Source organism: Anolis sagrei, chromosome 5, assembly GCF_037176765.1.
Source record: "Anolis sagrei isolate rAnoSag1 chromosome 5, rAnoSag1.mat, whole genome shotgun sequence".
NCBI lineage: Eukaryota > Metazoa > Chordata > Lepidosauria > Squamata > Dactyloidae > Anolis > Anolis sagrei.
This window is the reverse complement of record NC_090025.1, coordinates 127653708-127677140: the sequence shown is the minus strand read 5'-3', so window position 1 is coordinate 127677140 and position 23433 is coordinate 127653708. Positions and strand designations below refer to the sequence as shown.

General features: G+C 40.2%; 1 protein-coding gene across 1 annotated transcript in view; it reads right to left on the bottom strand.

Moving 5' to 3' along the window:
- Positions 1–23433, bottom strand: part of LOC132777178 (V-type proton ATPase subunit S1-like) — a 66265-nt gene that overhangs the window by 24787 nt on the left and 18045 nt on the right. The window contains exons 2-3 of the mRNA XM_067468491.1: positions 10989–11029; positions 10002–10087 (exon numbers count right to left, since the gene is read on the bottom strand). Of these exons, the coding sequence (XP_067324592.1) occupies positions 10002–10087; positions 10989–11029 (127 nt within the window). The remainder of the gene's footprint in view (positions 1–10001; positions 10088–10988; positions 11030–23433) is intronic.

Sequence of the window (23433 nt, the reverse complement as noted above, 5' to 3'; positions counted from 1 at the left end):
TTTTTTAAAAACGCGAAACAGTGAGTCCACGGAAAGTGAACTGTGAAGTAGTGAGGGAACACTGTAATGTATTTTCATATGTATTTGTGACGGCACGTGTGGCGCCACATATATTTAGAACTGTTAGTTGCAGGATTTTAAAGTTTAGAGTTTATAAAGTATTTTTTCCCAGTTGAAACATAAAGTTTGTGCCTAAGAAAGAAAACTAATTATCAACAAATAAACACCATTTCGAGTCACTTGTGTTCTGGTCCTTGGGAGTTCCAGTTTCCCTAAAGGAGGGCAAGAAGCAATCCCCTGGGGAAAGACTCTATAGCCCCAGGCGCGACGGCACAGTATTACAGGTTTAGGAATAATTATTCATACTTTTTGCATTATTTGTACTGAATTTTGCTTCTCTTTGGGGATCCATTAGCCTTCAAGACTTATCAAGGAAAATTCTTTTATTTCCTCACAACTTAAGCCAATGCACAATCATTTCTGATGTGAAGCTCTTTTAGCGTCTCTTCGAAATGTCAAGATGAGCAAGTTCATGATGACACAAGAATGACTCTTCATACATAACATTAATTTGTGGTTGCATTTTGAGTGTACTAAAAGGTTTTCAAAAGATAGACATGAAATATAAAATGAACAACAAAAGCAGCTTTTTTTTTTTTACGGGACTGTTTCATGTGACGTGTTCTTCCTTTTTCTCTCTCCCTCCCCGCTTTAAACAGTTCCTTGAAATAAGCTCAAGGGACAATGCTTATCACATTGAAAGTGGGAAATGAGAATCTTGAGTGGGAGTGTGTGAAGTGCCCAAAATATAGATAGTCTTCAACACATTAGAGATTGGCAGAATTAAATGGAGCAACATCTGAAGATTTATAAGTTACAAAACCTTTTAAATGGTTGATTAGAACTTGCCTTTTGAAGCCAAAGAGCAACTCAACGTAAGAACCCTAAATATGGTCAACAAAAGTATATGAAGAAAAGTTTTTTCAGTACCATAGAAAGAGAAACAATTATGACCTCATCAGATGGGGTAAAAATTGGCGGCATATGTTGGTTTCTCTTCAGTTTTGTGACGGAGCCTGCCAGCTCCCATTCCACAATGCACATCTACTTCCAACGAGGCTCCATCACAAAACTGAAGTAGAACTGGCATATGTTGCCCTGGCAACAACATGGGGGAATTCCCATGTTGCATTGGGATCAATCGCGGGAAGCTGGATGGCAGACACTTCCCTCTCTGGGATGGAGTCTGGGGTAAGTTTGGGTGATGCGGGACGTGGAATGATGTGCTCTCCATTCTCCTCGCTGTACACTGCTGGATTTGCCACAATCTGTGGTAATTCCAGTGCCACATATGATGAGATCCTCACAGTTAGTCCTCCACATTTGATGGAGTTTGAGGCCTAGGATACTCATGAAAGTGAAAAATCACAGATAAAGAAGTTGCTTTTTTTAACCCGACAAAATGTCTTGTTGGAGCATGTAAGAAATCAGTTTGTGTGTGTATGTGTATGTGTGTGTGTCAACTGTAAAATGAGAAGCACAAAGTTGATTGGTTGGGCTACGCCTGGGCAGCTAACTGAACCTGGGACTTTTGGATACTGTTATATTTTTCAGACTTGAGCTATGCAGGTGCTTGAAGAGAAGCAGAGAGAGACAGTTTGGACCATTTTAAATCTCTCTAAAAGGACATTATGTAAGTCTATGTAACTAATCACATGACTATACATATGTTGTTCTGAATTACAAAGAGAAAACTACTTGTTCTTTATTGATAATCTACGTGGCATTTTTTTAATCTGGCAAGACAGTGTGTGGACTGATCAAACGTGAACTATATGTGGTTTATTTTACATTTACGTCTTTCTAGGAATTTCTAGGTCTTCCAGCACAATATCTGCTGAAAGGTGAGTTTACAAGCCCATTGGAGTACCTGGAAATTATCAGAGCAGTGTTCTCTCTAGAAATCTCTAAGTCTGGCAGCATGATGAGAGGAAGTTGACCATAAAATTGTACTGAAGGACTTAGAGAAACCTAGAGAGAAAGCTTTAATCCTAAACTGGAAAATCACATTCAAAGCACCCCCACAGATGACCATCCAGCTTCTGTTTAAAAGCCTCCAAAAGAAGGATAAAATTCACAAAAGTCAACCCCTTATTAATTAGAGGCCATATGAATCAATGAACAAGGAATAGAAGTGAAGAGAAGTAAAAACTATGAATAAAAGTGAAACTAAGATTAGAAGTGAATGCATTATTTTGCATTTTCAGTCTTTTGACCCCATTAAATAATTTTGAAGTATGAACTGATAAGTGAATGCCATCATGTGGCAGCAAAAAAAGCCAATGGGATTGTGGCTTGCATAAATAGGACTATCGTGTCTAAATCCAGGGAAGTCATGCTATCCCTCTGCCTTGGTCAGACCACACCTGGAATACTGTGTCCAAATCTGGGCACAGCAATTGAAAGGAGATGTTGACAAGTGTGTCCAGAGGAAGGTGACTAAAATGATCAAGGGTCTGGATGACAAGCCCTATGAGTATGGGCGTAAAGAACTGGGCATGATTAGCCTGCAGAAGAGACAGCTGATAGGATACATGATAGCCATGTATAAATATGTGAGGGGAAATCATAGGGAGGAGGGAGCAAGTTTGTTTTCTGCTGGCCTGGAGATAAGGACATGGAACAATGGCTTCAAATTACTGAAAAGGACATTCCACCTGAACATTAGGAAGAACTTCCTAACTTTGAAAGCTATTCAGCAGTGGAACTCTCTGCCCCAGAGTGCAGTGGAGGCTCCTTCTTTGGAGGCTTTTAAACAGAAGCTGGATGGCCATCTGTGTAGGGGTGGGTGTTTTGAATGCGGTTTTCCAGTTTCTTGACAGGGGGTTGGACTGGATGGCCCACAAGGTCTCTTCCAACTCTATGATTCTGTGATTCTAAGTGACCAGATACATATTTCAAAGCTAACATTACATTTTGTTGGGAGCAGGCCCGTAACCAGGATTTTGATTCGGGGGGGGGGGGGGGCTGAGTTTGATTCGTGGGGGGGGGGGGCTGAGTCTGAGTGAAAGAGGGTCTACCCTAGCAAACCTTTTGTATCGTTACCCCAATACCCCCATGCATTTGAGATATATTGAGCATGGTAATCAGATCATGATATGAATAAACATAACAGTTGGGAGCATGCTGCTTTCAAACATTTCACTATAACACAATTAAAATCCAGCTACTTAATAAACATCTTAACAAAAACATAACTTGCCAGGGACAGCTTTGGAAATGAAAAAGGTGAGAATTCAAATGGGGAAGATTTTTTTTAAAAAAAGACAACTGCATTCTTGATCACATTGACTGAATGAAAAAGTGAAGACATATTTTAGGCACCTGTCACTTCCTTTACCAATCCTCAACATAGTGTGCACATTTATGTCTTCCCTCCCTGTCAACCCGGCCTTTCTGTCCTTAAAATCAATACACCTAACTTTAAAAAGAAGTTGAAATTTGAAAAAATATCATAATTAAAGATTAATATCTAGTTTCACAACTTATGTATGGTTTCAAAACGATCAAAACAGACTGAAAACCTCATTCTACATTTGGCTTGTATGGAAGATAATAGATTTTTTAAAAATACAGTTGCGTGTAGGAACATGAATAGTTTGGCAATGTATAAGAATCAGCATTTAGGTGAGAGTGCACATCCATAAAAGGAGGCAATGCTAGTCACAAGTAAATGAAATCTCAGCAGTATGTATGGATCAGTGAGCCAGGTGGGTGCTGTAGAACTTTAGATTAGAGGCTATTCACAAGATGAAAGTAGGGAAAATTGCAGCAGTTGTTGCATATACAAGTGTACACCACAGGCTCTGATGTTTTGTTTTTTTCAAAATAGGATTCAGCTTAACTTGTTGAAACTGGAATGGGCACTTTGGAAATTGAAACTTTGAAGCAATGCATTGTTGCACATCCATGGCTCTCTTTAAGCACTGCAGGAAATAAATCATGAGAAGGTCTCTCCGCCTGGTGCCAGGGCTCATGCATACTGCATTATTTTAAACATTAAATCTGCATCAAATAACGATAATTGCAATAAACAAATACAACTTTCTCCAGTAAGAGCATGTCTTCTCCTCACACTTATGGGTGACCCTTTCTACATTTTCTTGAAAGCAGAATTTTGTACTGCCCTTAGAAGAGAGAAATAGATTTTACCCACAGCTGTGGGATGAGACAGAAAAACAAGAGTATAGAAATCCCTTAAAGAAGAGCAGTTTGTTTTCACAGAACCACCTGGAACATATTGCTGTAGACTTGTTCTAGAGATTAAGGCCCCTTCTACACTGCCATATAATCAAGATTATCAAAATTGATAATCCAGATTATCTGCTTTGAACTGGACTATATGAGTCTACAATGCCATATAACCTTGTTCAAAGCAGATAATCTGGATTTTATTTGGCAGTGTAGACTGAGCCCTTGGGCCCTTCCACACTGCCCTATATCCCAGAATATCAAGGCAGAAAGTCCACAATATGAACTGCGTTATCTGTGTCCACACTGCCATATATTCCAGTTCAGAGCAGAAAATGTGAGATTTTATTCAGCTGTGTAGAAGGGGCCTTAGATCCATCATGGAGTACTGGTTTGAGTGCTGGAACACAACTCTGAGGTCCCTTCTACACTGTCACAGAATCCAGATTATCAAAGCAAATAATCCATATTAACTGCTTTGAATTGGATTATGAGTCTACACTGTCATATAATCCAATTCAAATAAGTAATCTGGATTTTATATGGCAGTGTAGATGGGGCCTGAGAGGTAAGGGTTTGACCCATTCAGGCAAATAAATTCAATGAGTGACCTTAGATTGTCAACTTTCTCAGGTCCCTTCTACATTGCCATGTAATCCAGATTATCAAATCAGATAATCCACATTATCTGCTTTGAACTGGACTATATGAGTGCACACTGCCATTTAATCCAGTTCAAAACTGATAATCTGAGAGAATGGGAGTATCTCTGTATCAAAGGAAGACAAGGGAAAATGTCCTATGAAGAATTGTTGTCAAGACCAACGGACTCAGTCTATAAAAATACTAACATGTACAAGTGGACAAGATTTAAAAATCTGTTCTATCTGAGCATTCATCTACCTGTACAGGGATTACAAAAAAGAAACATTGTGTATGTTTACAAGAATAGTAGAGTTTTAGAAAACCAAATAGATGAGGTTCCAACTTCTCTTGTTGCTGTCTGCTTTCAAGGTATTCCTGATTTATGGTGACCCTATCATGAAGTTATCTGAGGCCAAGTGCATGTGACAAACCCAAGGTCACTCAGCGGGTTTCATGGCAGAGCTAGGAATTGAACTCCGGGCATGAGAGTTGCACCCAATTCTCTTACCACTATACCACACTGGTTCTCATATAAACTTCCCTACCTATGGGTTGTTATAGGTTTTTCAGGCTGTATGGCCGTGTTCTAGAAGCATTCCCTCCTGATGTTTTGTTTGAATTTATGGCAGGCATCCTCAGAGGTCTGAGACCCAACCTCTGAGGATCCCTGCCATAGATGCAGGTAAAACGTCAGGAGAGAATGCTTCTAGAATATGGCCATACAGCCCAAAAAAACCTACAACAACCCAGTGATTCCAGCCATGAAAGCCTTCGACAATACATTCCCTACCTATGCATTTTGATCCTGATTCAGATGCGAGGGACAAATGTACAGTACTGCGAAGGGAAGGCTCACTCCTCAGTACTTTGAACCCTGTTCTGTTCCTTTAAAGAACAGTCTGCAGTTTGTCAACATCTTTCTTTTCAATCTGAACTTGAGCAAGGTAGACAATGTTGATGACAGGTGAATGACAAAAGGAATTGAAATGCATCTTCTTTTCTTTCAGCAGAAATTAGCATTTCATTTTGCTAATCTTCCTCGTTTTTCTCTTTCTCCTGTGAAATCTTTCCAGCTTGCATAAAATGTCAGAAGTTTTACAGTGGCATAAGTGAGACACTTATTTCTTATGTGGGCTCTAAACTTTCCAGCAAGATGGTAGCATTACAGATATAAATTCTATTTTATCATTGAATGAAAATGAATGTTCTGTTTAAGTAAAAGAGACACAACATCTGTGTTTAGAAAATCATTCAAGAACAGAAATGAGTGCTTCTTATTATTAAGCCAAATATAATGCTATCCTATGGGATGAATAAGAAAAAACTTCTAACACCTCAGTCTTTGCTCCATTAGATATTGCCAGACTCTTATTCATTTTCCCTAGACTTGACTAATGTTCAGCTAGCTTCAACCAGTTTGAAGCAGTTCTCAATGTAATTATTTCAAACTTGTGTTTGTGTTCCATATTGAAATCCAGCTGACCTAACTGGAAAATAGTTTTCATGCTACTATAAGTTAAAAAATAATTGTTGGATGTAAGGCAGTGCTCAAAAAAGAGGGCAGTAAGAAGCAGAGGAAAGGAAAATATATTTTTGTCAATTTCACATGCTTCATATGACTTTTAAAAAATACTGTACTTATAGCCCATTTTATGAATATAACAAAAGTATCTAACAACAAAAATAAAATAAAATCAGATGTTGTACTATAAGACAATTAAGAATATCATTACATAAAATAGTATTAATAATATTGCAATTTCAAAAATATTACAATATGGAAAGTTTTCTTTCGTGTCAGGAGTGACTTGAGAAACTGCAAGTCACTTCTGGTGTGAGAGAATTGGCCGTCTGCGAGGACGTTGCCCAGAGCACAACCGGATGTTTTGATGTTTTATCATCCATGTGGGAGGCTTCTCTCATGTCCCCACATGGGGAGCTGGAGCTGACAGAAGGAGCTCATCCACACTCTCCCCGAATTCGAACCTCTGACCTGTTGGTCTTCAGTCCTGTTGGCACAAGGGTTTAACCCATTTCACCATCGGGGGAAAGATTAGATTCAGAGACAGTAGTTATGAAAACTGGGAATAGAAAACCAAAAATTAAAGAGACACAATGGACACCATGTTACCTGTAAAAAATAACAGAGTTGGCAAAATTATTGCTCTAACTTAAGAAAGTTAAGGAAAATGAGAAAGCAGAGATTTGTTAATTAAATTAAAACCATGACCACAGATTATTTACATAATTTTAAAGTGCATAAAAACAACATCAAAATAGTTAAAGACAGTATAAACGAGACTCTAGAGGACTTCTTCACACATGCCACCAGAATTGCCACAGATTGTGGTGATTCCGGCGGTACCCATCAGGGGGCATTTGGAAGCTGTCAGCCCATGCCCCACATCACCCAACTTACCAATAAGTCTATCCCATGGGGGAATTGTCTACCACCTGGCTTCTCCCCATTGATCCAAAGCAACGTGGGAAGCCTCCCATGTCACCACTGTGGAGCCATGCACTGCTTCACCTTCCCTTTCACCACGCAAACCCGATGGAAGTTGCAGTGCATCTTGGGATGGGAGCTGGTGGGCTCTGTGGTGAAAGGGAAGGCAAACCAACACATGCCGCCAATCACACCCCCATCTGATGATGTGGAGTCTGTCATTAATCAAAATGGAGGCTAGTTAAGAAATTAGAACTAACACTTGGAAGGGCACTTATGAAGGAACTAAATAAGATCCCCAAATGTAAACATATATATCAAGAGATACCATCTGTGCCATAGTATTTCTAATTTCTGTGTATGAGTGTGAAAGCGAGACAGTAAACAATGTTGACAGGAAGAAAATCAACTCAGTTTATATGTCTTGCTAGGTAGGTGTTCTAGCAGTACTATGGAATGCCAAAATGAAGTTAAGATGACTAAAACCAGGTTGCTCCACTTTGGACATATCATGAGATTCTGATATGGTAAAAGGTGATAACGCTTTGTAAAATGGAAGCCAATGGGAAAGAGGGATACTGCTTAACAGGGAATGATTCAGTTAAGAAAGCACAGCTATCTGGGGTTACAAGAGCTAAGCATGGCAGTTGATGATTTGTGTTCTTGGAAGTCTCTTATTCTTAAGCTCACCATAAAGCTAAAGTTAACTTGATGGCAAATACCAACAACAGCAACAACAAGGCACCTTTGTAGCTACTCATGTCCTCTCAACTTTATTTATAGTTGCTATAAAAAGCTAATGTAGAGGGGGAGGGGGAGGAAGTTATATAATATCATAAACAACTTGACCAATCGTCATTCCTAAGTGTCTTTGTTCGCCCCAAAACCTATTGGCTTTGCATGTTATGAGAACTGTATGGTCAGACCTTCATTTTAATATTCCTGATTCCAATCATATACATATACACACCACATACATAGAAATGAGAAGGAGTAGTGGCCAAGAGACCTAATAAAAACCACAAGAAATGAACCACACAAGTTCATTCTTCCAATATAATGCAGATTTAAACAAAGAAAGAAATGAAAGCTTCATTCAGAGAGAAATAAAACATCACTGCAGAAGCCAGGTATTAGAATCATAGAGTTGAAAGAGACCTCTTGGGCCATCCAGACCAACCCCCTGCCAAGAAGCAGGAAAATTTCATCACATAATCTGGGAGATTATGTCATCATATAATCTGGGAGAACAGAAACACTTTCTTTAAAACAAACCCCTTAGAAATATAGTACAAAAGCTGCACCTCCAGCAATACCGATGTCGTGCAACATTGTCTGACATCAAAAAGGGTGAGGCATCCTTCAAAATATCATACCAGACTTCTAACACAGTGACTTTTCTTTTTTGTAAATAAGACAGTTATACTCTTAGAGAAGGAAGTGTGTAAAATGATCTGTGTACTCTAAATTAAATTATTGGGCATTTTAAGTTATTAAATTTCTGAAGGGAGCAGAGTCAGCCTTGGTAGAAGTTTCCTTTTCCTCGTTCATATAAGTTTTGAGGTTAAGACTCCATTTATGCATGTCCTTGGTTTCTTGACCACACTACTTATCTCAGATCTTCACCAGCATGCCCTCTGTGGAATGAGAATAAAGAACAAAACTTGTAGGTTTTATGATCAGGGTTTCAGCTCTCACCTCTGTCTTGAACTCATGTTCTTCAACAAGTTGCTGTTCTTTTCGCCTTACAAGTTTGACATCTGATTAGTGGGCTTCTTCTGACTTTCCAAGGTGGTGATTTTATGAGTGTATTCTCAACTGTTCAAATTCCTAGTGGGTCCCTTAGCTCACTAAGATTACTGCAGATGCAGAATGCAGCCAGGAAATCAGAAGATGTTTACTTCTTGGGAGGAGAGCAATGACCAATCTCGATAAAATAGATAAGAGTAGAGACATCACACTGGCAATGAAGATCTACATAGGTAAAGCAATGGTATTTCCCGTAGTAATCTATGGATGCAAGAGCTGGACTGTAAGAAAGGCTGAACAAAGGAAGATAGACGCTTTTGAACTGTGGTGTTGGAGAAAAACTTTGAGAGTGCCTTGGACCACAAGACGATCAAACCAGTCCATACACCGGGAAATAAAGCCCAGCTGTTCACTGGAGGGATGAATATTAGAGGCAAAGATGAAATAATTTGGCCACATGATGAGGATAGCTTGGAGAAAATAAGGATGCTGGGGATAATGGATGGAAAAAGGAAGAGGGGTCGACCAAAGGCAAGATGGATGAATGTTATCCTTGAGGTGACTGGGGGTGGCGATGGCTGACAGGGAGCCCTGGCATGGGTTGGTCCATGAGGTCATGAAGAGTTGGAAATGACTGAATGAATAAACAATAACCCAGTAACATGGGACCTTTGCCATTGTTTTGTGAACAATTTATTCAAATTTTAATGAATACACCTGGAGCCTTAATCCCTTTCTTCCAGTGTTCATAAACACTCGACCTTATCTTATTTGCTATAACACAATGTAGCAAGAACACATCATTATGGTTCCACTAAAATCGATGAAAAAAATTATTGTGTAGTGTGGGAAATCAAGCACAATATCCACCAGAAATCCACTATGTACCATAAGCTGCGAAAGTACTCACTCTTGAAGGTCTTCTTGCTGTATAAATGAAAGAAGCCTGAATTCCTTGTTGCTGCAAAGCTCTGGCAAAACTTCCAATTAATTGGTCTGTAAACAGAAATGATTAAGAATAGCGTAATGTCTTTTACTTCACCCAGGAGAGCTGAGATATTTAGCAAGGTAAAACAGACTAGACTTCAAAGAGTTGTCTGTGCTTATTAATATTTAAATATTCTTTGTGGCACAGTGTGCATGACAATTTACACAAACAGAATAAGACATCTACTTTGCCCTGGGGAGCTTAGGATCTACATCACGTGATGTAAACAACAGCTCAGACATTAACCAGGGAGAAATGCTATAAGTTTCATAAGGAGTTTTATAATACAGGCATTCCAAGAAGAAAAGCTACTGAGAAATTCTTGGGGAGGTCGGATACAGCCACCTTAAAGCACTTTGGAGAATAACCAGAGTTTGACCAAGGTGTATTCAGAATGTTATGTATTCACACTGTTAAGAGGAATAGGCTCCCAGATATATGATAGCATGGCAGCAGCATTTTTGCAGTAGCACAGATGCGGACTTACAAAGGAATCTTATACAAGAGTGTGGGCTATACATAGAATCATAGAATCATAGAGTTGGAAGAGACCTCGTGGGCCATCCAGTCCAACCCCCTGCCAAGAAGCAGGAATATTGCATTCAAAGCACCCCTAACAGATGGCCATCAAGCCTCTGTTTAAAAGCCTCCAAAGAAGGAGCCTCCACCACACTCTGGGGCAGAGAGTTCCACTGCTGAACAGCTCTTACAGTCAGGAAGTTCTTCCTCATGTTCAGATGGAATCCCCTTCCTTGTAGCTTGACGCCATTGTTCCGTGTCCTAGTGTCCAGGGAAGCAGAAAACAAGCTTGCTCCCTCCTCCCTGTGACTTCCTCTCACACATGAAATCATTTTCCTGAATGCTTTACTGGGGCAGTTCTGTATAGTGTATTCCTTATGCATAACTTACCATTTTCCACGAGGTCTTTTTGAAGGGAGAGTTCATTTGTCCTACATGAAGAAGATAGGGGGAAATTGCAACAGGAACACTTTGAATACTAACATAATCATTCTTGCAAGCAAACAATTTGAATTATTTCATTGATAAGGAAAATATACTTCTGTATAATTTTAGGAGAGAGGAAACAAATTTAACCATCTGAGAAAACATAGAAAAGGTACAATGTATTTGGGTTTTATTGTTGTTTGAAAGAGTGTAGTGTTGACAGATAAAATATAGTCTACTTTTAAAAAATTCTGACGACATAGCTGATATGCCATAGTATCACTCCCCCTAGTACTAACAGAAGACAAGTCATACTAGTCCATTGTTTTGGGTAGTCCCATTTGAAAACTGCATTGTCTTGACTCATGAAGACAGCTGAATGCTGATACTGTTTATCAAACCCTCACCACACATGCACAGCACTATTATAGAAAGTCCTGACTTATCTGATGGGTTAGGGACTTAACCACTGTCAGAAAATAGAATTGGATGAAAAATAGAAGTTAAGTGTGTCAAACTACATTAATTCTGCACCCTTGATTAAAGTCTGTAAAATGGTGAGTGTAAACTGGAAATTGGAAAGCAGGAGAGAAGAAAAGGGTTAACTATCCTTCTCTATAACATAGTCCCAGTCTGGAGAGTACACACTCAACTGCTGCATATGGAGGAGGAGGAAGATTAAATCTTGCCAGGCTTTTAGAATTCCCATTTATTTTTTAAAATCATTTCCTAGGCAATCAAATATTTTTCATGCAATTTTGTACAAAAGAAAACTTGGTTAGAAGCAAATTCAGCAATAGTTAAACTGACAGCAGAACTAGCAATTATTGGATAAGACAGATAAACATATCCTGTCACACTCAATAATTTATCCCTCTGTTGAATAATTTTACCTTGTAAGATTTCTGACAACATGTATAATATTGCCTATAATGATAGATTGCATTGCAAAAGTAATGCAGGAAAGCAAAAATGTCTATATTAGATCAGTTTCTATTCCCAGAATTTCCCATAATGCCTGACATCCAGAAATTAACTACAATGCCTAGTGGCATTTGGCGTGGATATCAGTGAATTAAGAAAGGAGAGTAGACCTGATATCCCCTTATACCTCTCCAGCAAATAGGAGGCAGACATGAACAGTGGCATACTATGGTTGTCAGGCTATCAGGATTTTTAAAAAATCCATTGTTTTATCATGTAATGAGAGGCAGTATAAGACATAGTAATACTAGTCAGATATATGATACCAGTCACAGGGCTGCTGGGCATCATGTGAAACTTCTACAGTGATGTGAGCATGGTGGTATCTTGAGAATTTAGCAAGATAAACCCTGGCCCAAGTTTAAGATGAGACATTTTTTCTGATATTCTGCATTGAGGAGAGCTAAGAGTTAATTTTTCTTGCTTTGAGATCGGCATTTGGTTAAAGGGAGATTTAAATGTGCCACATTCCTGCCCAGATTAAGGTTGGCAGCTTTAAATTAAGTGATCGTGTGTCACACCATTGCTCCTCAGTGATATTTTTGTATTTTTGAATTTTGTGCAATGGACTTTGAATAAGGAGTTTTGGCTCATTCATGCTTTCCCATTCCCCTTCAACCATGCTCCTATATGCATTGACAAAGCTATTGTAAATGAACAGGTCATGTGCACATTCTTTCAATCATGGAAGCTGTCTTGTATAGAGTACAGCTTGAGATTATAGTTTCAAAAAGAATTGTGTAATTATTACATATGAATAGTTCCAGCATACCACTATATTTTAAAGGTAACTTTCTAAGCCCTGTAATATTATTTTTGAAACATCCATAGTCTATAACCCTATGGACCCACGATTCTCAAAGCATAATGAATCAACATGTGGAGAAAGGAGTGCAATAGTTTGGAGTATGGGGGTATGCTTTGAATTACATCTCCTAGAATACTCCTCCTCTTCTCTCTGATGCCATCACTTTCCTCACATTGAAAACAATAAAACTTTAAATGGGCAGTTTTGGAGTGGTACTAAGATAAAAGTTAAGTGTAAAGGTTTTCCCTTGACGTTAAGTCCAGTCATGTCTGACTCTAGGGGTTGGTGCTCATCTCCATTTCTAAGCCAAAGAGTCGGCGTTGTCCGTAGACACCTCCAAGTTCATGTGGCCGGCATGACTGCATGGAGCACCGTTACCTTCCCACCGGAGAAGTACCTACTGATCTACTCACATTAATATGTTTTCAGACTGTTAGATTGGCAGAAGCTGGGGCTAACAGTGGGAGCTCATCCCACTCCCCGGATTCGAATAGGCAACCTTTCGGTCAGCAAGTTCAGCGGCTCAGCGGTTTAATCCACTGTACCACCAGGGGCTCCGGTACTAAGATAGGGCCAACATAACTTGAAAACAACTTAAAGGCACACAATGACAACACTGAGAAGTACAATGCATTCCAGAATGAGTCAATGGAATGTACAGGACAAGTGTCGTCTATGATTACTTTCAACTTCCTATCCAGTCTGTATAACTATTGTGCATGGTTTGACATTTAAAGATTTTACAAAGTCAATCACAAATATATTTTGTATGTGCATATGTGTTTTGAGCTTTAGGACATGTCATACCTCCTGGTTTGGTGTAGGTTTATCACAAATAAATTTGATTTGGACACATTCACTGTCAGATGTGGTAAATCAAGAGCATCCACATGGACTATGGTCCAGTTCAGAGATTCCTGGAGGTAGTCTGATAGGTGATTAATCGCATGACAGTCAACAGCTGGCAAAACCAAAGATGGTGAAGTCTTAAGAAGTTCCTGCAGCAAGTACAAAGAACTGTTAATTATGAAGTGGATAATTACAGAAAGGTGATTGCTTTTTATACTTTGATAAGCTTTGATTGCAGCCTTTTGTAGCCTCTGTTATGGAAAATAAACTCTGTTATCCTCAAGAAGAACTTGACATGCAATTTCATTACATAAACAACCCAGTAATGATCATCAACAAGCTAAACTAAAATGTTTTCAGTGCTGCCCATTTTCTAAATGTTTTTGAAAGATTAGCATTTCCCTGTGCATCAAAATGCTTATTTTGAAACCAGTTTATTCTTGTTATATGAAAAAAAAATTCTTAGAATTTTACATCTGCTAACAGCCCTCTCTGACAATATGCAATATTATCAACTTATAAGCTATGACCTCATCAGATGAGTTACTTGGCTTGTCATGCGTCACTTGTTCTCCACTTTCAGGAAGGAACCCATTACATGGCTCATGTGTACTTCTGGCTGGGCTCTGTCCAGAAAGGGGAGAAACAAGCAGAGCATGCCACCACAGTGGCAAGATGGGGGCCTTCCCACGTTGCTCTACCAGCAATGGGGGAAAGCCGGGCAACAATGCTTCCCCCCATGGGATCGGGGTCACAGTAAATAATGCAATGTGGGACGTAGAGTTACTGATTTTCCATGCCCCCCACCAGGAGCCCATGTATTTGCCATGATGCATGAAGTCCTTAGTCATATTTCAGTTTTCATCACATCATAACTGAAACATCAAGTACTGAAGTGATTCACATGACTGAATGAATGATCCAACAGAAAATAAACATTCACATGCCCTCAAATCAGAGTTTGGAAAATAGAAATGTTACACTTTTTGACTCCACAACTCCCAGAATTCTGCAGTCATCATGGCTAATGACCGAAATATTCTGTGAACTGTAGTCCAGAACGCAGTATTTCAAAACCCCTACCAAATGCATTAGTGGAGCTAATTCAGTTGATAAGAGTTTATTTGCCTGAGTGGGTCAAATCACAGGCCCCTTCTACATTCCCAATCTATATAAATAAAAATGTAATGTTCGTTTGTGGGATTAACATAACTCAAAAACCACTGGACAAATTGACACCAAATTTGACAGCAAAACACATACTAATCCAATCTATGCCTTTCAAACAAAAAATCCTTAAAAATGAAGAGGAAATAGAAAAATAACTTATGGAGCATGCGCAGAAGACTCCCTCCCCAATGCGTGAGAAGAATAATGCATCAACCGTTGTAAGGGAAGAGAAGCCTAGCCACTGAGTCCTTTTCCATGCATGAAGGTAGAATCCTCTTTCATTTGGGGAGGGGAGGGATTGAGGAATGGAAAGAGGGAAGGAAGGAGAAGGCCTGGCCCAACAGAGGGCGTGGAGACTTGGCAAGGCAAGTCCCAGCAGCAGCTGCATCCACCGTAGTGCCTCCTTGAGGTCCAAGTGGCCACCAGGTGATCCTCCCCCCCAAGACCGGAGGACTGCAAGGCAAGCCCGGCTGCAGGAGCAGCTGCCCACCATGAAGGAGCTGGCCTTGCCTGCTTCAGAAACCAAGCACGTGTACAACCTCCCCCTCCCCCCCACACACACACACACAGGGGCTCCCTTCCAACTAGATTGCCGTGGGAGGGCTTTAATGGAGTCTTCCTTTGCAGCATAGCCTTTGGGGCTCCCTTCCAACTGGATGGCCATCTGCCGGGAGGGCTTTGGAGCTGAGAGGGTTGTCACATAGAGGCATTGATTGTGGTGGCAGGTGACTTCTATGCTAGTGGGGTAGTGAATCCTTTTCACATGTTAGTTCAAATTTTGAAAGAGCTAGCCTAACTATTGAACTTATTTCGGGAAGAGGGTTCAGTACTTCAGAGAGTTCCTTTACGGTTCAGACAAGAAACAGATTGACTGATTAACATGATATCTCTGGTATTAGTTTTGTTATAGAAAACATTTGTTATAGAAGGGTTAGTCCTACTTTGAGATAGCCACTGAAATGAATGGGACTTAAGTCTAACCGATTTCAATGGATCTCCACGAGACAACCTTAATGTTGAGTTTAGCTTGTTTATAGGAGAACGTTGGATGTTTTGTAATATGTGATATGAGTATTTCAGATAAATCAATACATGTGCTAGTAACATTTTTAAAATCTTGGGGTGACCAAATGACAGAAATACAATCACCATATTGAATTTTCAGTGCATTGCTCTTGCCTTTGTACACTGTGCAGTTATCTCTATGTTATATTCTGAATTTAAGACTTTTGTCTGATTTTCTATTTTAACAAGTGACTACACTCTGCCATTTGGCTGTATTGCCAGAACATTTCAATTCTCTTGCTCCATCCTTCTTCTCTGGCCATCTTCATTTCCCTGACCTTTACATGCTTTTTTAAAATGTACGAAAATATTGTATTCTGTTGTTTCTGTCCCTTAGAGAGATTAAGGGACAGAATTTTACAGCTTTCCTATATAAGTCAATTGACAAGGATGACAAGGCATTATCTGTATTGCTGATAAGGCAAAATGATTGCAATTTCATGGCCCTGAACTAAGAACCTTAATTGCTAATGTCCTCAAATAGCACCAGGACTGTGGATGAGACAGATTAATATCCTGATTTTTTTTTCTGACTGGAGTTTTTGAACCCTTTTCTTTAAGGTATGTACTCTATGGGCTCTAACTTCTCAAAAGTGCAGAACAACTTTGGAGAGTTTTCTCAGTCAGGATCCCTTTCTCAAAATGCAGCCATTGCATTAAGATTCCACTCCTCTGGGATCCTGGGCTTAGTGGTTTCTGGAGAATCTTTGAAGTTTAAGGAGAGTAATTCCCTGCCACATAGCTCTAGTCAAGTGCCTCACCAAATTAAAACTCCTAAAATTCTGCAGGATGTAGCTGCAGCAGCTAAAGAGGAATCCTTACACTATAATTGTGTGGAGTGATAAAGCCATGGGTCACTACAACTCCCAACCTCATCCTGTAGTTCAAGTTTGCCAACTTGAAATTATCCAAAGGGCAAATTTCTTTCTCACACTGTGGGTCACAATAGACAGAAATGGGTTGTTGAAGGTTTTTTGGGCTATATGGCAATGTTCTAGAAGCATTCTCTCCTGATGTTTCGCCTGCATCTATGGTAGGCATCCTCAGAGGTTGTGAAGATCTCACAACCTATGAGGATGGTTGTCATAGATGCAGGCAAAACATCAGGAGAGAATGCTTCTAGAACATGGCCATATAGCCCGAAAAACCTACAACAACCCCGTGATTATGGCCATGAAAGCCTTTGACAATACATTGAGACATAGAAATATTTCCAATAGAAATGCAAAAGGCAAAACCGAAAGTAATTTGAATATTCCTTCCTTCTCTAATTGAAGTGGAGGGCTGAACCCTGAAGTAACACAAAACTAGGACTGTGCAAAGGATCTGTTTTGGGTTTTTTTTTTTTTTGGCTTCAGGAGAATGTGGTGAAAGTGTAGGCCACAAAAACGTGTGGTCCACTGCTCGACCAATTCCTCTAGGTTCTAAGATTTCTGCAGCTAAATTGGCCACCAGCCCCAATATTGGCTTCAAACTACAAGAAAGGAGATTCTATCTGAACATGAGGAAGAACTTCCTGACTGTGAGAGCCATTCAGCAGTGGAACTCTCTGCCCCAGAGTGTGGTGGAGGCTCCTTCTTTGGAAGCTTTTAAACAGAGGCTGGATGGCCATCTGTCAGGGGTGATTTGAATGCAATATTACTGCTTCTTGGCAGGGAGTTGGACTGGATGGCCCATGAGGTCTCGTCCAACTCTTTGATTCTATAATTCTATGATTCTATGAAAGTTGCCCGTCCTTGTTATAGAAGTCCTGGGGGTATATCTATGGGAAGGGCAAAATAAGATAATTGGCCTCCACAAATAAGATTTCCTTCAGCCTTCAATTTTTAGCACTGAAGAGAGTGAGACATACAAAATGGTTCATATATTGAATTCTTTTATTTGCTGTGTTGCCTTCTCTTGCCTCTCTCTTTTCTTTGGACCCCTAAACCATACCTACAGATGCTCAACTGAATGTTTATTTTAGTGAAATGCTAGACGTTTTTGGAGTGAAGAAAACTTTGGCTTGGTTGAATCAGAAGTCTTGCCTAGAGGAGCAAAGCTGCCATGTTACATTTCCCCTGCCCCCAACCTCACAAAGCTTGTGGATTTCAATGACTTCTCTGACATAATGGTTGTGGACAAGTGCAGCTGTGGACAAGTCTACATAGGGACCATCAAATGCAGCAGCCAGACACGAATCAAAGAATACAAAAGGCACTGCAGACTAATTCATCCAGAGAAGTCAGCTATAGCAGAGCACATGATAAACCAACCGGGACACAGAATATTATTTGAGAACACAGACATTCTGGATCACTCTGACAACCATTATGTCAGACTACACAGAGAAGCCATTGAAATCCACAAGCACATGGACATTTTCAACAGAAAGGAGGAAACCATATCAATGAACAAAACCTGGTTACCAGTATGAAAAAACACCAGAATCAAAACAGTAAATAATGAACACCACTCAGAAACATGAAAATTCCAGACAACAAGCAATCAAGGACCAGTTAATACCTCTCAAAAGGATGACTCCGGGCAACAAAGACCAGGCTACCTCTATGCAAATACCCTCATTGATTGACTTTGTAAATTTCATGGCTGGCTACTCAAATGCTAATTCAAGCTTTCTAATTGCAAGATTCACGCTTGCTTTAAACAGACAAGGGCTCTTTCTCCCCTGGACATTCCACTGATATATATACACTCCTCTTGTCTCACTGTCAACAGAACCTCTGAAGATGCCAGCCACAGATGCAGGCAAAATATTATGAGAGAATGCTGCTGGAAAAATGGCCATATAGCCAGAAAAACTCACAGCAACCCAGTGATTCTGGCCATGAAAGCCTTCGACAATGCATGGAGCTGATTATCATCAGCATACTGAAGCCACCAAAGCCAAAACTTCAAATGAACCCATGCAATGACTTCATACCATTATTAAGCAGTATGAAGGATAGGATAAAACCCTGTGGCACCTCACAGTTCAATATGGAGATAGCAGGAATACTCCTATCCACCTCATGGTGACCATTTAGATGTAACTGGATCTCATGGTTGACTTTGTCCATAACCTCTAACCATAAAGGGTAACATCCTTGTGGTGTTTGTTTTGCTGTCTGTGCCCCTGTTTAGAAGATTTCACCTCACTTTCTGTCCCTGTGATAATTGAATTTTGAAAAAAAAATGGCTTGTTGTGGAAACAAGGATTGGTAAGAACACTTCTGTGGAAAGTCCAAGAGTGATTTTCCCTTCTGAGGTGTATATTTCTCTCACTTCCTGTTGTTTCACCCCTGTTCTTAACTGTTGTTTCACCCTTGTTCTTAACATGATGTGGCTTAATGTGGGTGACAGCAGGGGGATTCATCAGGCAATGTAGCAAATCTGGTGAGCAGCGGGAATCTGTCACCCCATGCCCCACACTGCCACCTTCTGCATCACATGGAGGAAAGCATTGCTGCATGGTTTCCCCCTGTGCTCACCCCATTGCTGGCAATGAGAACACAGGAAGTTTCCAGTGGGGTTTTTTATTTGCCTCCTCTTAGGATGCATCCTGCACAGTTCCAGGAAGGAGCCCCACCAGAAGTAGCTCTACATCATTTGATGGGATTTGGTGGGTTCCGTCCTTGAACTGTGCTGGATGCATTATAGAATGGGTAAAAACTTCAGTGTGAAGAGGTCATATGAGTTATTTGTAAATCGGATGTTTGTAACTCAGGGACTGCCTGTATAGCAATTTTCAAGTTTGGGTCCCATATAAGTATATCATTATGTACTTAATATATGAAAATATGGGTATTCCAAAATACAAAAACAAAATCTGAAATCCAAACTAATTCTGGTCGCAAGCCTTTTGGATAAGGGAAACTCAGCCTGTACCAGCAGAATTTGCCTTGGTGATTTTGTCTTCTATGCACACAGAAATCATTTAAAGCTTCCAAGCTCCGTGATCATTTTCTAGTACGCTGATTCATTAGCATCATTTCTTAAAGTTAAATCAAAGAACCATCTGTTTCCTTTTAGCTAATAGCTGTTTGGGCACCATCATGATAAGTCAATAGATAATTAGCAATGGTGCTGTTTATGAAGCATTTGTTTTAAATTGCTTATGATCTGATCTTTAAATCTATAACTCATGCCCTATCACTGGACAGAAGATATTCATCATTCATTCATTTTCAGTGGAAAGTTAATAAAATGGTTATCTAAATTTGCTCTTAACCGAGCCAGACCTAGCTAGCTGAAATGGAGCAGATAAAACCCAGCAGTAGCAAAATGTAGTGAAAAATTAGCTTTCTTGACTGCCAGAACTACAGGGCATTCATAATAAGTCTTCTGATAAGTGTGTATTTATTTAGATTTTGCATCTGGTGGAGGAGTTATTAGGGTGAATATCTACAGTATATATACTATTGAGTCAGGGACACCTAGTGGCTCCAACTCCTCCAGTTTTAATTATCTTCTTTAGACCAGGGATTCCCAAACTGAGGACTGCAGGCCGGATGCAGCACTTCAATGTCATTTACCTCATCCTCAAATTTTAAACTTAGGAGCCTTCCACATATTGGCATATTCTGGGATCACATTCTGGGATAGAGGGCCCTTAAAGGCACACAACAACAACAATCCTTATTAACGTGACTATCTCATTAGCCAAAACCAGGCCCACACTTCCCATTGAAATACTGGTAACGGCTGAAGGGCTGGGCTGGGAGGGAAGGGGGCTGTTTGCACACTGGTTGGGGTGGGCCCATGAGGGGTGTGGCCTGGGAGAGGCAGGGCCAGGAGGTACCAGAGCAGAGCCTGGATCATCCTCAGGTTGTCCTCCCAGCATAAGGATGTGGCTGCATGCTGAGGAGGAAGGTGAGACACGTGGCAACTGGGGCAATCCTCCTTCTCCGATCCTCGGGCTATCCTCTTGGCATTCTGTTAGGAGGAGGGTGAGACAGGTGGTGGCTGAAAGTGCTCCAGAGGGCTGTCAGCCGCCATGTGCTTTCCTTGAGCTGTCCTCCCAGCATAAGGATGGGGCCACTCACACCATCCTTATGCCGGGAAGAGAGCGAGACACGTGGTGGCTGAGAGGGCTCCAGAGGACTTTCAGCTGCTGTGTGCTTTCCTCTGCCATCCTTTTGGCATTTGGACGTGGTGGGCCACCATGTCCTTATGCCAAGAGGATAGGGAAAATTGGGAGGGCCTGAAGTAATTGTCCAGAGGGCCACATCTAGCCTCCGGACCTTAGTTTTCCCAATCCTGCTCTGAAAGCATCTAGTTAGTACTGGAATAGGAGACTGTCAATGCTATAGGGGCTATGATATTCATCTCAGAATATTCCTTGCCTAAGAAAACAACCCTATGAAATCAATGGGGTCACCATAAGTCAACGAATATCATGAAGACACATACACACACACACACCTTTGATTTGCAAATCTGCAAGTACTTTACTAGCCACAATGAATGATGTTGTTTGGACATATGTAACAGCTGCCAATGTGTCATTAAACTTAAACCAAATCTATCTTCTCTCTGGTCCATTTCTCACACAGCAAGGGCCTGAATATTGCTCTGCCTTTGGAGCTCCAAGTAAACTACACAAAACCAGGTGGTTTATCATGTACCCAGCAGGATGCTGTACAAGCTGGTGTATGGCATGTATCCTGCAGAGGGGGCTCAGACACTATTCTATTAGAACAAAATATTTACACACACATTAGCACTAGAGTTATGTACTGGCAAGCCTAAAGTCCCAACTGAAATGGCAGGTCCTAATGTTCTAATCTGTCTAATCACTTGGTGACCTGTAATTTGCTTCAAGTGGATTATCTGGGGGGGGGGGGGGGGGAGGTCATTTTATTCCAAACAGTCTATTCCATTTATTAATTTCTTTGGGGTCTATGGGTTACATTACTCTGCTGTTTGTGTGATAATAATGCATTATCCCTTCCAGTGTGGTAGGAAATACTGAAGTCACACTATTAGACAAGGTAAACACATAACTGTGGATGTAAAATCTGGATTTGCCATTGGAAGGGTCTAGGTAAGTGAAATGCCTGTTCAATCCTGAAGTTTAGCACCACACACACTGCCCTGAAAGGCCAGGTTGGTGGGTCATTTCAGAGATAACCTCCCTAATTTGTGTATTTCATTTTACCTGCATCACTCTTCAGCCATAGCCAACACTTTCTGATGGGAGTTTCAGTCCCATAATATCTAGGAGTGCAAATGTGTCCCATCACTTGTGCTCACACTTGTGGGGAGCACCCTTGCTTGCAAAAACAATTGACCATGTTCCAGAAAATGGCCATATAGCCCGGAAAAACCTATAACAACCCAATTGACCTTCTTTCTCCACCAGTCTCTTGGTAAAACATTGGTGCTCCCGACCCATTGGTGGAATAATCTTTGTTTAAAATTATTGGTTTACATAGGTCTCCATAAACCTACACTATGTGCTGAATAATCTTATAAAATGCTTTTCTTGTTGTCTTCATCCTGTAATTCACCAAAATGTGTCAACGTTTAGACTGAATGCAAGGGAGAACTCTCCAAATACATCACTCTGATGCATTCTGGTGACCTCTGTATTTGGAGTGTGTGTGTGTGTGTGTGTGTGTGTGTGTGTGTGTGGATGAGCCTATCAGAGGTCACCAGAATGCATCAGAGTGATGTATTTGGAGAGTTCTCCCTTGCATTCAGTCTAAATATTGACACATTTTGGGGTATTACGGGATGAACACACACACACACATTTATATATATATAGCTCTGTTCATTTTGAGTGACATCATAACTCTAAAACTGCTGGACTAATTACAACTACAACTCCCAAATGTCAAGATCTATTTTCCCCAAAGTTCACTAGTGTTCACATTTGGGCATATTGAGTATCTGTGCCAAGTTTGGTCCAGATCCATCATTGTTTGAGTGCTGGATGTAGGTGAACTACAACTCCAAAACACAAGGTTTTAACGTCCACCAAACCCTTCCAGTCTTTTCTGGTGGTCATGGGAGTTCTTTGTGCCAAGTTTGGTTCAATTCCATCGTTGGTGGTGTTCAGATTGAAGGTTAACTATACATCTCAGTAACTACAACTCCCAAATGACAAAATCAATTCCCCAAACCCACCAGTATTCAAATTTGGGTATATTGGGTATTTATGCCAAATTTGGTCTAGTGAATGAAAATATATCCTGCATATCAGATATTTATATTATTATTAATAACAATAGCAAAATTACAATTATGAAGTAGTAACAAATATAATTTTACGGTTGGGGGTTACCACAACATGAGGAACTGTATTAAGGGGTTGCAGCATTAGGAAAGTTGAGAACCACTGCCTTATTAGAAAAAGGGATATTCCAAAATGCAAAGATGTTGTACTTGACTGGTTAATTGAGCTGAATATTTTAGACAAATGGCATGCCTGTTTTAATAACTTTTCCTTTCTAAAATGCCAGTGCTGGGTTCCTTTTAATACATAGCCAATGGTACTCAAAGCTTCAAAGTACTGTTAATGTAGCTGAACAAATCTAATGAGATATT